The sequence below is a fragment of the Mustela erminea genome, chromosome 16 (assembly GCF_009829155.1).
Source record: "Mustela erminea isolate mMusErm1 chromosome 16, mMusErm1.Pri, whole genome shotgun sequence".
In the NCBI taxonomy this organism is placed as follows: Eukaryota; Metazoa; Chordata; class Mammalia; order Carnivora; family Mustelidae; genus Mustela; species Mustela erminea.
Genome location: NC_045629.1, coordinates 51,641,343 through 51,658,798, shown reverse-complemented (window position 1 = coordinate 51,658,798; position 17,456 = coordinate 51,641,343). Strand labels below are relative to the sequence as shown.

General features: G+C 35.6%; 1 protein-coding gene across 44 annotated transcripts in view; it reads right to left on the bottom strand.

The window, feature by feature from the left end:
- RIMS2 (regulating synaptic membrane exocytosis 2) overlaps positions 1–17,456 on the bottom strand; it is a 594,152-nt gene that overhangs the window by 310,786 nt on the left and 265,910 nt on the right. For 43 of the 44 annotated variants that reach the window (XM_032316364.1, XM_032316365.1, XM_032316366.1 and 40 more), the window contains one exon: positions 6,662–7,587. In XM_032316364.1, coding sequence (XP_032172255.1) covers positions 6,662–7,587 — 926 coding nt within the window. Of the gene's footprint in view, positions 1–6,661; positions 7,588–14,125; positions 14,158–17,456 lie in introns of those variants that run through there. The other variant, XM_032316380.1, reaches the window with a different exon arrangement.

The window sequence follows — 17,456 nt, the reverse complement described above, 5'->3', positions numbered from 1 at the left end:
CTTACATCTTTTGTTCTCTTGCAGGTAATTTCTTATTTTGTTGTCTTTCCTCTTACATATGGTCTAAATTGTTCTTTTTCTAACTTGTTCTTTTTATTTTAATCATCCATTCAAGTTTGTGATTTTCATAGATCCTATTATTTTATTCAACAGTCCATTCAAAAAATGAATTATGATTATATATTTCAAGACTTGGACAAAGTATCAGGAACATTGCAGATGCCTGCAAAGTTAAACCTTTACCTATATCTCATTAGGTCCTCTTTTAAAAGAATTAACATCAATCTTGTACTGTAGGAGCTCATAGTTGAACTTTCCTATGTCAACTCCAGAAAGAGTTCTCAACCAAGCTAAGCCCTACAAAAAGAGGCAGATAAACAGTTCCAGGGAGAATGAGGTTATATATGGCAATAATTTGAGCTGCCCTTCTGCTTTGAAGCATACCCCCAAATATTTCCTGAAAAAGCTCTTCTCATGGATACATCCTAGAAAGGCAAATAGATAACTTGTAGCATGAGCTAACAAAAACAAAAGCCCAACCCCTGCATAATTTTCTTAGATGAGTCAGCTAGCATAAATGTAGTCAGAACAACTTACTGTTGTTCCACCAAAAAAGCAATTCTAGGGTCATAAAAATACTTGCATATTTCATATTCTAATACTATTTTGGCATTTAATATATTTTAGTTGAATGAAATAAAGAATAAATGAATGAGTGGATGAATGAATGAATTTACCAAATACTGCTTGAAATACTGAATTAGCCTAAGACCCAACTTTCCTGCTATTTCAATGCTTTTTTAAGTCAGATATAATTGGTTTGCGCAGCATTTGTAAAACCATTAGGTACTTGCTCTGTTATACTTCTTATCAATTAATTACAAAATGCTTTTCATAAGGATTTATATTTTTCTATCGAATAAATTTCATTATCAGTTTTTAAGCTGTACAAAATATCAATATCTAAGCATTATATATTCAATTCTAATCCAACTTAACAGGGACTTCTATATTCCAAATTAACTTCAATAAGTAGTCTATAATTTAATTTTGTTTTTAATTTTTCATTCAACTAGCTAACCACCCTCTCAAATATTCCACAAACTGAAATCTGTAAGATTATTTTCTTGTTATGTTGGGTACTATATCTTCCATTAAAAATAATCCTTTTTCTTTAGGCAAATGCTTAACATAGTGTTTAATCTATAATTAACAAGGAAATATTTTGCAGAGAAAAGAATCACCATCTTAAAACATTCATGTGCTACAATTTACCAGGAAACAAAAAATTCTTTATTCTCATTTGTCAACTGACCTTCTGGTTACACACTTTACAAATTAACTTTGAGTTCATTTAAGTTCTTAATATGTTTATATTTATGTTATATAATTTCAAGTCTGGGATCAGCTTCATAATATGTATTTGTAACTTGATTTCTCATGTGATAACAAGTATCTTATTTAGAAAAGAACTTGATGAAGTAATTTTATAATGTTGCCTAATATAGCAAGTGATTAATTATATGCATGTCGCTTCGATGCAGTTGAGTTCTTTTTATTCCATTGTGAAGGCCTAAGACTCATATTACAATTGGAATAATTACTTAGCATAAAATTATTTTATCAACAGATGAAGTGACTATATAAGAAAGTAACCAATCTCTAACTTTTAAAAATTTTACTTGTGTAAGTCTTAGTAGTAAAATAGATAACTGAAAAATTTTTAAATATTCCCATTTTTACAACTTATTCTAAATGCTTTTTAGACCATTTGGCTCAGAATTTCTTACATGTGTAACTGGTCTCAAATACCATAAATCAACATTTTCTTCAAATTTCTAATGATATTGGCTATCACTTTAGTCTCCTATTTTCCTTATAAACATATACAGTAAATCAACTACTTAAAAATTAAAAAAAAAACTTCAGATTATAAAAGGGGACAAATTTCACTACTGATACTGACACCCAAACTCAGGCATATATAAAGCTGTCATCTTTAGCATTTGTTCTTAATACTTTAAGACTCGTGCTTCTATCTGGAGATTTGCAGTCTATCGCCTCTTTTTCCTGTTCTGGATCTGTTCTCTCCAAATTGCTCCACCTTCACATCCCCACTCACTCGTTCCCAAAAATAAGTTAAAGGATGTGCTACTTTTGGGGCGCCTGGGTGGCTCAGTGGGTTAAAAGCCTCTGCCTTCGGTTCAGGTCATGATCCCAGGGTCCTGGGATCAAGCCCTGCATCAGGGCTCTCTGCTCAGTGGGGAGCCTACTTCCTCCTCTCTCTCTGCCTGCCTCTCTGCCTACTTGTAATCTCCGTCTGTCAAATAAAGAAATAAAATCTTAAAAAAAAAAAAAGATGACTTTAAAAAAAAAGGATGTGCTACTTTCAAGAGTTTAATAATCGAATCAAACGTCTTACATTTTATAACTTAGGACACTGCCATGCACATGGATGCTCACATTTCCCAGCCCAGTCCCTTAAGATTTTACAGAAAAACCAGACACCTGCAACAATCAAGTAAAATGAGTCAGGTTAGAACCCAGAAGACAGGAGAGACTAAACCTCTTCACAGTGATCTCACTGCTTAAAAACAACAACAACAACAACACAGAATCCTTTGTGAGTTCAGCAAATGATTGACAATATGATTATGTCATTAAAGTGAAAAACGAGTTGCATTATAATACAAAATTAAAATACACCAAATAAGAAAATGCTTCCTGTTTATACTGTATCAGTTAGCCACTGCACATCATCTTTAGACCTTCCTCCAGTTCTAGAAAGAGATGGTGGCAGGGGCGTGGCGGCAAGGCGGAAACACGAGCATCAGGTCAATCACGAAATTATAACATAAGGGAGTAGAGCTTTAAAACATTTTTGGCCACGATCCATAATAAGAAATATATATATTTTACATTGTGTGTAGAGAAGAACCATTTTGTAGATCAATTACCCTTAGTCTGTACACTCCACTCTGATATTTTCTACCCTATCCTATTCCAGTCTCCCTCTCTCTTTTTTTTTTTTTTTTCCTTTTTAAATGCTGGCCATGACTCTCATTTGATTCTAAAAATGAGGCAAGAAGAAAAGTAAGTGGAGAGGCTAAGGATAGAAGGTAGAGGTGGCTATGGGGGACTTTGTCCCACAGGAGATATTTGACAATATCTGGAGACATTTTAGGTTCTCATAACTGGGGGTGGGCCTGCCACTAGCATCTAGTGGGTAGAGGCCACAGATGCTGCTAAGCACCTTATAATGCACAAAACAGTCATGCAAAACAATTATTCAGCCCTGAATGTCAATAGTTCTGAAACTGAGAAATGTGTTCCAGACTATTTAATAAGGAGATCATAGATAAGACTGGAAGGTCAATTTTAAACCTCATGAAAAAATATATTTTAAACTTTGAGAGACAAGTCTAACAATGAGATGCAGGGATACCATGACACTGACAATCTAAGACATATCTCTTTCTATAATCTAAAGACAAAAAAAGGGAAAAAGCTCAGTTTGCAATTTTCTAACCCAATACAAAATATGAAGAAGTGATCAATACAGCACTGTAAAAAGAAAACTATATCATGGCGAAGAGATAAGTGTTATAAAACGTAGGAATCACATAAAATTAGTGGAGAGAGCCAATGCCTCTCCTTCTGAAGTCCTATAGTACCTATAATACAAACACAACAGGCTTATATTGCTAGTTATTTTAGACTTTCAGTTTCTTAAGGGTAGAAACTGTGTCTTATTTAAGACGGATTTTTTTTGAGATTTGTATCTCAAAATTATATCTCAACAAGTTAAAAAGTATATTCTTCTAAGCCTGAATACAAGCCTACTTCGGTATGTGGCAGAACGTAGAAGAGATGGAACCAACATAGATGCCCACAATCCATGTAACCAGGACTAGATGTTCAATCAAAACTCTGGAAGGCTGTCTCAAAGAAGTCTTAACCATGGTTGGCTACCATAAAACATTAAATCAGTAATCTAAAAATGTTCTTACTACCTACTATTTGACAAATTACCAGACAACGAACATACTATTATATTTATACATAAGGAAACAGACCTAGAGTGGTGAAATAGGTAGAAGAAGATGCTATCATTAATGAATTTCACAGCCAGGATCTGAGCTCCTCTTTGACTCTAAAACCCAAGCTCTTTCCATAAAACCCTGTTAGTGTTTCACAACAATGGTCTACCACTCACAGATTGTCACTATCAGCCTAAGCCCATCTGCCGAATAACTGATCTCTTCTCCTTTGGTTTGTGGCATTTTCCATGTTCTTATCATTCATTTGTTTTAACATGCCATTTTGGTAGAAGGATTATTTTCAGCAGAAGGCACCTGAGAAGAAGCAAATACAAGAAGACTGCCTGCCCTCCCCCCTCTTTGCCTAAAAGCAGGATATAGATTGTAAAGGTGTCCCTCCCCACTGCCCTCTATCAGGAAGGACAGAAGTTAATTGCTCTAATTAGCATGCAAGAGATGGCTTTGGAGAAGTCTACGTAACAGACTTTACCACCTAACACCTACCTTCCATTAATTCCCTCATATACTCACCTTCCCATGATTTGCTACCCTAGAAACTCACAGTCCTTTTTCTTTGTCTTGTCATCTCTCTAGAAATCTACTGTTCTTCTACAAAGAGACTTTATAAGCACAAATTCTAACCACCCCCCGTAAGTTTCAGGTAGCCAAAAGCTCCCACATATATGCACAATGCACAGGATAATAAATTGCTTTTCCTCTTGTTACTCTGTCTTGTGTCAGTCCCCCGCCCCAATGACCCTAAGAGGCATAGAGGGGCAAAAAAGACTGAAGTTTTTTCTCTGTACACCTTCCACATTAACTTGTAGAAATAAAATATAGGCACCGATTGGGATTATAACTAGAACGGCCTTAACCCCAAGATGTTGTTTGGAAAGAACATGCACCTTTACAATATTTAGCCTTCCCAATCAGGAACATGATGAATATCTACTCACTCAGTGACTACCTTCTTTTCTGTTACTCAGTAAGCTTTATAGCTTTTTTCTTGTAGGCCCCCCTCCTTTCTTATTAGGTATTTTTAAATCACATTTTCCGTTTTTAGCTCAGAATGGGAACTGCTTTTCATTCACTTCTCTAACTATTTTTGGTACAGCACAAAATGATTCCATATTAATTTCCTATCTATCTGTCTTCTTGAATTCCTTTATTGATTCCTGTTGATTCTTATGAAGAAGTCAGTTATTCATCAAATGGTGTCAGAAAATTGTGTGTGTGGCGAGCAGGGGATTCATGTTAGATCCTCATATATCTGGTATATTTTGGTAAATACCAAAATAAATCACAGAAAGATTAAGAAGTTAAAGGCTAAAAGTAATAAAAATACATGAGAAAATACACAGCTGAATATTTAACTGCCTTGGGGATGAATAAAGAGTTTCTATGGATAAAAGAAATGGGAAAAAAACAATCACCAAAGATGCAAAGACACCTCTATTAAATTCAGTATTTCCAAGTGACCCCAGAAAATTAGTAGATAAACATCAATATGGGAAATACATTTGAAACAGATGACCATTAAATGGGTAAAAATCCTAACCGTATAAAAAGTTCTTAAAATCATTAAGAGAAAAACGAATTAATCCCCAATAGGAACATGGGCAAAAGAAATAATAGGAATGAACTGGTAATTCATAGAGATATCAAACACCAATAAAATACAAAACATTCAACTGCACGATCAAATTCAAATTCAAATGACAAAGAGAAAGCCTTTCTGTGGCCTATTCAATTGCAAAGATTTAGTGCTTTGAGACTGAAAATTTAACTTCTGACAAGAGTATAGAGTATTATAACCATTCTGGGAAGCAAGTTGGTATTCTGAACCAAGAGCTTATAAGAATCAGAGCATGAATATGTATTTGTGAAATACTCAGGGATCAGGCAAAAATTCTTATGTAAAGATAACTGTTAGAACATTATTTGTGCTCATAATTGGAAGCAACTGGAATACCCCCAGAGAGAGGAATAGTTTGTGGTAAATCCATATGATAGACTATTAGGGCAGCCATTTTAAAAACGTATTTCTGAGGAACATCTAATGGCTTGGGAAAAAGTAAATGATATGATATCAATTAAAAAAAAATCAGAATACAAATTATATATAGCATGATACCAATTTTATCAATATGTGAAATACACATGCATAGGGAAAAGGGAAGAAAATACAACAAAATGTTAACAATGGTTATATTTCAGAGAAAAGGTTATGAATAGTTTGCATTTCATTCTTAACACTTTGAAGAATTTTTCAGATATTCTAAAGTAAACACATTGTTATTTGTAAAAGGAAACACATACAAAATGTTATTTTACAACTATAGCTAATAGGTATTTTTTAACACACCATGAAGTGATGTAGGAAAACTTTCATAAACAAAGTGAAAAAGGTTTTTTAAAAAAATCGGTAGACTTCTCCGCCACATGAACAACAGAAGATATTTACTTTTTAAAACTTGAAACTTTCTTCACATAACTGGCACCATTAAGAAACTTTTAAAATAAAGGTAGTTATATCTAACTATTAAATGTTTATCACAAATACAACCTAAAAAGAAAACCCCCAAGGAATTAACTACAGGGAAAGTACGATTAGTACTTACCTTTCTCACTTACACTCTCACTTTCAATCTCAACGTCATCACAACTCGTGTATTCAGGTGTGGAAGCTAATTCCTCTTCTGAACTGCTCAATGAAACCTGGCGCATTTTACCTCCTTTCTTTGATTTATGAGGCTTTGGTGGTGGAGGTCTCACTGACTCTGACTGGTCGGAACTGAGAGAATCATTCCTTAACATTGTTTCCATTTTTTCCCGTTTTGTTTTCCTCACAGCAGAGCTGGGGTCTAAGTGGTGTTGTTTCCTCAGTGAGTCAGTACGTCTCATGTCTGGTCTATCGATGGGTATTGGACTCCTCCGGGGGGTGGGAGGACTATGGTTTGTGGTCCTTTGTGGATAAGCACTTGGTCCCTGAGCCTCTCGAGTTCTTTCCATTGAGTAAGATCGCTGATTTTCCATGGCAGCTCTACGTTCAGATATAGATCTTTGCCTTGATGGCCGTTCCATCCTCATCATAGAAATCCTAGAATCTTCCAGTTCAGCATTTGCCAAAGAAACATCACTATGCCTTCTCTCATGCCTTGCTCTGGACACTTCCGCATGAATACGCATTTGTTCTTCATAGGGCTGTGGCTTTACTGGATAACGGGCCAAATTCGGGTCACTTCGATAGCGTGCCTGGTATTCCTCCTCTCTCCGTTGCCTTTCATATTCATCTCTACTCTCCACGTCCTCATCATCTACAATGTATTCTTTGGAATGCCTATGACTTCTCCTGCTGGAGTCCCTGTAATTTATATGGTCAGACTCTTCGTAAAACTGAGGTTCACGCTGAGACCTCCTATCAGCATAATCTGATGGAGACCTAGGCATGGCGTTATCTGAAGTAGCATACTGTGAATATTCTTCTCTTTCTTCTCTTTGGTCGTATCTTCTATTCTGATCTCGGGATACGGATGGACTTCGTGTCCTAAGTAAGCAAAGGAAAAGAATGAAGAGAAGAGCGATGTCTAAACAACGCAACGTTTCATTCATTCATTCTTTCACTGGTGAGTTGATGAATTAAATTCAAATAGTTATTTTGCTTAAAAAAAAAAAACTCCTCTTAAATTCATGCCATAGCCAAAGTCTTACTGGTATTCACTCTATTCAGTTCAAATAAGAAATTTAAAAGGTATTTTTGATATGGTTCTTTAATGCCTGACATACTACATACAGAATATACTTACACCCTGAAATAAGATAGTCAGCATCATACTCTGCTGCAGCAAAATGGGCTTAGACTCTAATTTCTTTGCTTGGCTCAACACACTTCGACAATCTCCCAACTGCTATTCCGAAGCTTTGAAAAATTCCACCTGACTCTCTCTCTACTCCTGACACCTTGATATGAAGTCACTTGAAAACATACTGAAGCCAAACTGATTTGGTTCTGGAGCTGAATATTTTTCTGACTAAAATTAAATGCTGGCTCTTCTTCCTTTTTTAAGATTTTATTTATTTATTTGAGAGAGGGGGACAGAGACAGAAAGAGCGAGCAGGGGGAGGGGCAGAGGAAGAGAAACAAGCAGGCTCTGCGGTGAGCAAGGAGCCCAATGCAGGGCACCCCTAAATGCTGGCTCATAAATCACTTTTCACAGGGGTCTATGGGTGGCTCAGTCAGTTAAGCATCTGATGCTTGATTTCGGCTCAGGTCATGATCTTGGGGTTGTGGGATCAAGCCCCAGTGTCTGGCTCAGTGCTAGGCCCAGTCTGCTTATCCTTCTCCTTCTGTTCCTCTCCCCGCTTTCATAGTCTCTCTCTCTCTAATAAATAAATGAATAAAATCTTTTTAAAAAATCATTTTTCATCCATCAGCTACCTAGATCACTCCAATATTGGTTCATCTAAATCTCCACCTAATCATTATGTCTCCAACCCTTCTTTACTGCTCTAACTTGAGATAAGCAATTTAAATAAATAACAACAATAATGACTTATTCATCGCCCATTCAAAAAAAGTCTTTGAAGAAGTCCAAAGGGACTGCTATTTTTATTCTAACTTCACTGAGATTAAGGCCAGCTCAATGACAACTTCTCTTCTTTGTCTTTACATCTGACCCCTCTTACTTCCTTATAGTTTTAGAGGAAGAGGCCATATATTGAGTTCTCGAGCTGCCCCCAACACTAGTACAACATAGCAGACCTTGTAATCATACATATTACTCTTTGTCAACAAAACATTCACACTGTCTTCTTCTCTGGTATGAACCCAGATAGTCAAGCACTAGCCATGAAATGCAGTGAGACCAGAATCCTAAAGATGAAAGAAATTCAGAATATCCGTTACAGGGATTTTTGCCAGGACAATACGAAGAGGAGATAATAAAAAGTGAGGTCAGTTGAAGTTAAAGATGACTGACTTTAGATAGCTCAGTTGTGAATTTCTTAGATGTTATTATCATTATGGGGAGGGGAGTAAAAGCAAGAACAGAGAAAGGCTACACGTGGAATGAGCCAATGTAGCATTCCCCTCTAAAGTCTCCCATGTCACCGAATCTCTTTCTCCTTTATCTGAAACACAGCCTGCGAATGTATCAATCAAGATTTATTAATAAAAACAAAAGTCACTCTAGGTTTTCCAGGGAGTAAGGGTTTTAACACAGTGATCAAGAGCTACGCAACTGCACCAGCCATGAAGTCCAGAGAAGCTGATGTTGCCATTCTCAGCCTGAAGAACCAAACACAAGGGCTCTCGAGATGTTCTTTAGGGAGCCGCTGTGAAGCTCAAGAGTCTATGGGAATCTGCCACCAGTTATCTCTGCTGCCCATAGCATTAGGTGGTCCATTAAGTAGGAGGAGCTCACCAGGAGCCACTGAGATGTTTACACCCATGCGCCTGCCAACAGCGGCGGCTAGACAATAAGGGTTTCTACAACTCTTCCGCCTTCCAGTGTCACACAAGTGCCCAGCCAGGGGACATCCTAGCCTCGAGCCCTAAAGGGATAGTAATACAGAAAATGAAGGGGGGCGCCTGGGTGGATCAGTGGGTTAAAGCCTCTGCCTTCAGCTCAGGTCATGATCCCAGGGTCCTGGGATCCAGCCCCGCAGAGCAGAGAGCCTTCTTCCTCCTCTCTCTGCCTGCCTCCCTGCCTGCTTTTGATCTCTCTCTCTCTCTCTGTGTCAAATAAATAAATAAGTAAATCTTAAGAAAGAAAGAAAGAAAGAAAGAAAGAAAGAAAGAAAGAAAGAAAGAAAGAAATAAATAAATTAGAAAATGAAGGAACTAGTCCATTTTATGATTAGGTAAGTGGATGTCATTTCTGTTTTTACACTTATATCCTACATCTGCCTAAAAAACATTTAGAACTTAAAAACAACTCTTTCAGTTACAATTGTAACATAAAGCCACATACTCCTATATTTTAAGATATACAATTAAAACAGAGTGCTCAAAATAAATTTTATAGTATTGACCTACATAATATCTTTTAAGGGTATCTGTTATGCATGATTCATTTTACTTTTTTGTCATTTTTTAATATGTGTGACTAAATTAAAAAATGCTTCAGCATGGTGGCGATTATCATAAAGGAAGAGCAGAATCAAGGGACCTGGGTTTCTTAGTCCCACCTTGGGTATTAGCCATTTATTTGAACCTAGATGGCCAGTTAACCTTTGAGAGTCTATATTTTATAATGAGAAACATAGATTATATACATTAACTCATATATTATTTTAACAAATGTGTATTGGGCAAGAACTGAATGCTACATACTATAATCTAGATTAGGAATAACGAAATGTGGGGCATCTGAGTGGTTCAGTTCGTTAAGCTATGATCTTATATTACTGACACCATAACTTCATTAAGTTAATATGCCTAAATGAAAGCTTTAAGGATAGCAAAAAAATAATAGTTCTGGCAAGATATAAATAACTGACTGGTGCCAATTTTCAACATAGTCACATCTCATTAACTGGCTACTTATATTTACTCGCTATATTTTTAAAAATGAGATAAATGAGAATTTCTCTAGGGAACTCTAAAAAATAGACATTTACATCAGTTCTTTTTTTAAGCTTTTTTTAAAAAGATGTACTTATTTATTTATCAGAGAGAGAGAGATTGAGTGCAAGCATAAACTGGAGGGAAGAGGCAGAAAGAGGGGGGAAGCTGACTCCCCCCCCAGCAGGGAGTCCAACGTGGGGCTCAATCCCAGGACCCTGGGACCATGACCTGATCTGCAGCAGACACTTAATGGACTGAGCCACTCAGGTACCCTCTATCAGTTCTTCTAAACTGACCATCTAACCTCTATTAGATGCAGAGTTCATGTTAGGAATTCAAATACATTTTCGTTATGTTACTTTTTTCCAATCTAAGTTAACAAATGTATTTGTCTCTAAAAATATAGGTTATTCATTAACCAAATTTAAATTCTGGAAATTGAAACTTCTAAGAGCAAGATTCTAGGGCTTCTCAGATTTATATGGTACATAAGAAAACTATTTGTTAAACTTCATTTCTTTTTTTAAAACTCTTCTTTTTTTATCTGAGTATGGTTGACTACATTCCCTACGCTGTGCTTTTTATTCCTATGACTTCGTCATTCTGTAACCAGAAATCTGTATCTCCCACCCGCCTTCACCCATCTTGACCATCCTCTCATTGTTTAAGTAAATTGTAATTACCCTGATTGTGATTGCAAGAAAGTAAAAAAAAATCAGAAAAAATTAAGGCGGAAATTGGATCTTTTGAAGACAGTTCAACCTAACGATGGCCTTCCTCCTCACTGTACCTCTTCCCCAGATAATCATATCCGTTTCTATCCAGGAATGTCAACAACACTCTCAGACCTTAAGGTTCATGAGGAACAGCATCCTGAATCTGTTTAAGCATCATATAGGAGGTGCTTGAAAAACATCTGTTGAATTAAAGAACTGATTAATTCTCCCTTAGGTTATCTCTACTTTTCACGACATGTTCTATTCTTCTATACTCAAACCCACTGATGTGCTAAAATAGTCATTCTTCTCTTTCCCCTAACGTTCCCTTGGCAGTAATAACACCCACCGTGGGTAAAAGGAAGGACTTGCTTTTAGTAATAGTGGACATTACATGTTAATTTGAGTTTCGTTGTTGGGCTTCAAAATCCAACGATTGCTTATAAAATGATTTCTTTGGCAAATATATTTAGAGTGTCAATCACTTTACAACTAAACATTTAGAACAAAATCTCTTTGAAAATTAAGAATTTCTAGTAATATATTTGACATCACACTTGTCATCACGGGACAGAGATAGGGGCAAGAAAAGAAACACTTCTGTCCCTGAGGAATTAATGTAAATTTTTGAAAGTAGGTTATAAATAAAGTGAATATGGTGAGCCTCTAAAATATAGGAAATATATTTTATTTCACTGATTTAAAAAAAAAGAATATTTATCATAGAATTCAGTTCCAAAAGAAAGTCTACTATTAATTAGCATTCAGCAAATCATCTAAGTACTTTTTAAAAATCATACCTTAGAAAAACTGAATTCGGTATTAAATCCAGCAATCACGTTGTTCTACAGATTATGAAATTTGCCTGAAGCCTGTGAATCATACTGTAGATGCTGATTTGTACTGGATTTAAGTAAAAATAGAATAGTTCTCATGATTTCTGAAATTGGGATAACTATTGTCACTGTTACTTAACATGGAATAAAGTTTTTAAAAATACATTTTAAGGTAGTACATCAAAGCTATGCTAGGAGCAAGGCAAGATTTTATTCTATGACCATTCTTATCAAACAACGAAGAATCCGCTCTCAGTTACTCCAAAATATTAAAATATTCTGTCCAATAATTTTGCCAGCTAGAACATGAATTATTTAATATATACTCTCCTTAAAATTAAAACCCCATGTTTTTGGACACTATATTTTTTTCAGGACCTGGAGAAAACCCATGAAAATTCGAGTACTGTATCTCTAATCTCTACCTTTCCTACTGCCCTCTGTAAGCAAGTCTTGGCATTTTTTATTATTATTAGGTGGAAAACATTTAATTGGTAAAGAACTGAATGATATATTATACAATCCTCGAAGAAATCATAACGCATTTAATAGTATTTTACCCTTAAGTTATAATTCAGAAGAATGGGGCATTTCACCTAAGATGTTATATTTTGCTTACTCCTTCAAAGACACTGAGAAAATAAGAGGCAGAGTCCAAAATTATGTCTTTCTTTAGAATAAAATGTATTGGTGATGTTATGTAGTTCCTTACTTTTTACTCCTATGCATCAGTCAATCCCAATTCCTGATAAAACAATAGCAGCCTATATTTGCATTCACTTTATATTCATCTCATATCTGTTCACCTTACCTTTTTTTATAGAAATCTAGGTTGTTACAATTATTTTCTCTTTTCCCATATTAGAGGGGTCTTACCCAGAACCAGTTTATAGAAAATCACATTCAGAAATATTGTGAATGTATCTTAATTTGTAGCATTTCTGTTCATTGCTTATCATTTTTTAGTCATATGCACTAGTCAATCTATTCCTAAATATTCTACCTTTACTTCACACCTAACACTCCATTTTAAATGGTATTCTGATTGACATAATAGTTTGAGCAAAAAACTCTACCCATTAGTCTCTTTAAAGCTCCATGTCTAAAAATCAGACTGACTGATAGAAAAACTCCAAATAAAAAGACTTTTCCAATTGAAGTCATTTTCAACAGTTTCCCAAAGGCAGGCTCAATTTACGTGCTGTATAAGAATTCATCGTGTTTTCACCATAGTCTCCATTTTAATATTTACAACTTTTACCATGCTATGTGTTTTGTGTTATTATACCACCGACAATACTGACTATATATACTACAAAATAATCATCAAGTCTCTGAAAACATAATCTAGTATAAAACATTTGAAAACACTTATTAGGACACTGAAAGGTTACAGGGAAATTTCAAGCTTTCATATTTATGTACTTTTAACTCTTTAGACCTATATAATTTTTAAGAATCATGATATTGAAAGTAAAGAATTTGAAAATTACTAATTTCTGCAAATTCAAATTTTATGCAATTCAATTAAGTACTACCTATAAGAAAAGCCTATAATCGTAATCTTTATTAGTAGATATCATTAAATGACCGTCACTTATAAATAATAGAAGTGATATTTGAAGAATCAATAATCCAAAAAGAACCTCCAACTTTTTAAAAGCTTTTTAAAGCATGGTTATTGCTTAATAAATTAAAATGATACTTCATTAACTCAATGACACAATCCTAACCATATAGATTAAAAATAACATCATAATCAAATTCTGAAATATGAAGCAATTAAGACATATTAAATCCAGGAATTTAACAGAAATACAGGAGCCTGTAAAACATGAAATATATAGATCCCATGCATAGAATTCCTACAAAAAGCTTCTAATAAATCAAACCCTTTATATTCACCAAAAAAGACCAATCTTTTTTTTACATATCACAATATCTAACACATTTTTATAGTTTTACCTTTTGCTCAACCAATGCACATCTGTCGAGCATGAAGCATCATGTTGACAAAAATACATCAACACTGTGCCAGGCAGTGCTTTCATTTAATCCTTCTAGCTCTAGCAAAATCATAGGATCCATCCTTAATCAGTTGATTTGAAATTCTCTACTTGCTTACGATCATTTTATTTCAAAACTGAATTATTAAAAATTACATGTAAAACAACACTCGTTCATGGGTGGAGTCATAAAATCCTGTAGTGATGGGCCTGTTAAGAAAAAGGTTATTCTTTAATGCCGTTGCTTCGTGGCTGGATATAGCTCCAGGTCAAGTAAGAATGTACCCTGTAAGGAGGATTATGGTACTTAGCTGATTAGTGCCTCACAACACTGAATACCAAATGCATCCTACATCCATGGCATTTCCGGGCACTATACTTAAAACGGACAGACTGAGAAATTTGTCAACTACGTTCTCCTACATGAATTACAGTATTACTAAAATAGCAGAATTCCCTGTGTTTGCCATTGGTGTCCATTGCTCTGCTTTCACTATAAAATGTATAGTGACAATAAACATTGTTGATAGTGTAGCAGATCTATCTATAATTTTTTTTCAATTATTCAGTAAGTGTCTTAATCGTCACTAAAAAGAGAATGTTTCCCCAGAGGTGCAATGGGACAGGAAATACCAGTTTCCATAGAAATGTAATAAAAAAAAATAGTGTGTTCTAGGGGCGCCTGGGTGGCTCAGTCGTAAAGCATCTATCTGCCTTTGGCTCAGGTCATGATCCCAGCATCCTGGGATCGAGCCCCACATCAGATTTCCTGCTCCACGGGAAGCCTGCTTCTTTCTCTCCCCCTTCCCCTGCTTATATTTCCTCTCTCACTGTCTCTCTCTCTCTCTGTCAAATAAATAAATAAAATCTTTAAAAAAAAAATAGTGTGTCTATGAACTAAGAAATTCATTAGACACTGAATTTCAATCAAGTTCTGTTCACTTCCTCACTTGATCTCTCAATGCCTCTATTCAGTCACTCAAAAAAAAAAAAAAAAAGAAATAGTAAAGAATAAGAATAAGAATAGTAATAAATAAAAAATAGAATAAAATAATAAGAAATAGTAAAGACAGTAAAATTTAAGAGCACTCATTTTCATAGGAATGCTAACCAAGGACAAAATTCAACCAGTTAGACTCCATAGTTAATATCAAACTGAAAAACAAACAAACAAACAAAAAAAGATTTGCCAAAATACTTTGGTTAGTCCAGAAAATTTCAGACACAGGATTACAGTTGATATTATCATAGCTAAGCTTCCTCTTTATTTTCCCTTCCATTCACTTTTCCCACTTCCGTGACTTTTCTTGGCAGCATTGTCCCAAATTAGCGCACACCCCACGGCCAGTCCTCTGCCCCACCATTAACCTTGTTTACTGCTCCTCTTCCTTCCCACCTCAGACCTTCATTCATGTCATTCCTAACATATTTAGTCTTTATTGATCTTTCTAGGTCTCCAGTTCCCTCCTCCCTACCCTTTGAGAGGTATATTTTGCTTTTAGGACTTTTTTCCCCCATTTCTAACACCTTACTTCTGTATTTTTTAAAAATTTTTGGTAAGTACTTCCCATGCATTTAAATTTATGAAAACCCAATTTGGGATTTAAAAGGTTATCATGAAAATATAATTTCAGTATCCATTGACTTCAGAAGTACAAAGTAAAGATTCTATAAATCAGATACCAGTTTAATTTTTTATTTTATTCATGACAATATTTTCAACTTATAGTTTAAGGATGAAGATATTCAAATCTCTAGAAAATGGTGTACAAATGATGCTCCCTTATAATAACCCATTGTGCCATTCTCCTCTTGCCACTATCCCTCCCAAAACAACAACAAAAAAACAAAAACAAACCAAAAAAAAACCCTAAACATGTCAAAACAAACAAAACCTACAAAGACTAGGAACCATTCTATACCAGAAGACAATTTCAAACTAGTGATTTTATTCCCCTTTTTTAAGGTGCTGAGTTTATGACAGCCTTAGAAACAACCTTATGATATTCATTGAAAAAAAAAAAAACAACCATACAAAGAAGTAAAATGAGCAAGAAATAGAAGAAAAAAGTACAGATATATTTAGCTAACAACTCTCTCCCATAATCATCAGTGAAAGCCCCCAGAGTCATTTTATCCCATTCTCCCCCGAAACATTTTACTGAACTGCAATTATTGGTTTAATACACCTATTGCAGTCTCTCCTTTTTCTGCTTGTTCAAAAAAGACAACTTGGGGATTTTTGGATTGGGGCTTACAACAATAGTTACTCAGAGAAGAGAAATCTCTTCCTACAAAAGGACACAAACACATCTAGAAATAAATGTCAGATTAAAAAATAGATGCTGCTTATGTGCAAACCAAACGCGCATGTAATTAATTTTCATCCTAAGTATTTCCTTATAGGGAAAAAGAATCACACAGTGTTTTAAGATACAGGAAATAGAGACAAGCAGGTTTAAGGAGAAGCAGCGCCTTCCGTCACAGCTCATGGTAATTCTTTCCTCCCAACGGCTTGACCCATTGATGAGGAAATTCTATAGGATCTACCTTCAGAATAGATCCAGAACCCAAACACTTCTCCCCATCTCACTGCCTCCTCTGGCCCACGCCTGAAGAAGTTACCACCATTCCTCATGGGAATCGCTGTAAAAACTTCCTAACCGGTCTCTCTGCGTCTACTCTCCCCCCTTCCTTTCAGCGTCAACACAGCAGAAAGAAAGTCAGTCAGATATGCTTGAAACCCATCAGTAATTCCCCATTTTAGCTGACAAGGCTGACACCCATCACTTCCTACCGGTCCCTGCCGGCTCACTCAGATCCAGCCACCATGGCTTCCCTGAATTTTCTCACTTTGGAACTATCATTCTGGCAGCTCCCTCGACCTGGAATGCGGCTCCTCCATGGATCAGCACACACCCCCTGGTCTTTGTCAGTAGACAAAGTATTTGTCCCTCGTATCTCACTTTCTCAAGGAGGCCTCCCCTAAGCACTCTATTTAATACCTCGATTTGTCTCCAGCCTCTGCACCCCCAATCCCAATCCCCTAAACCCACTTAATTTTTAAAAATCTTTTTCATAACACGTATCGCCTTGTAATTATGGTATATGTTTTATTTGTCATGTTTACTATCTCCTATTACATACATTTCGCAGGTTAGAGGGAGGATCACTGCTCTAGGTCACTCAATCACCGAATACCTGGCACCTGGTATATACTCAATAAACTTTTACTGAATAAACAAATAAAGCTACAGAAGCAAGGTACTTTTACACTATGATAAAAATAA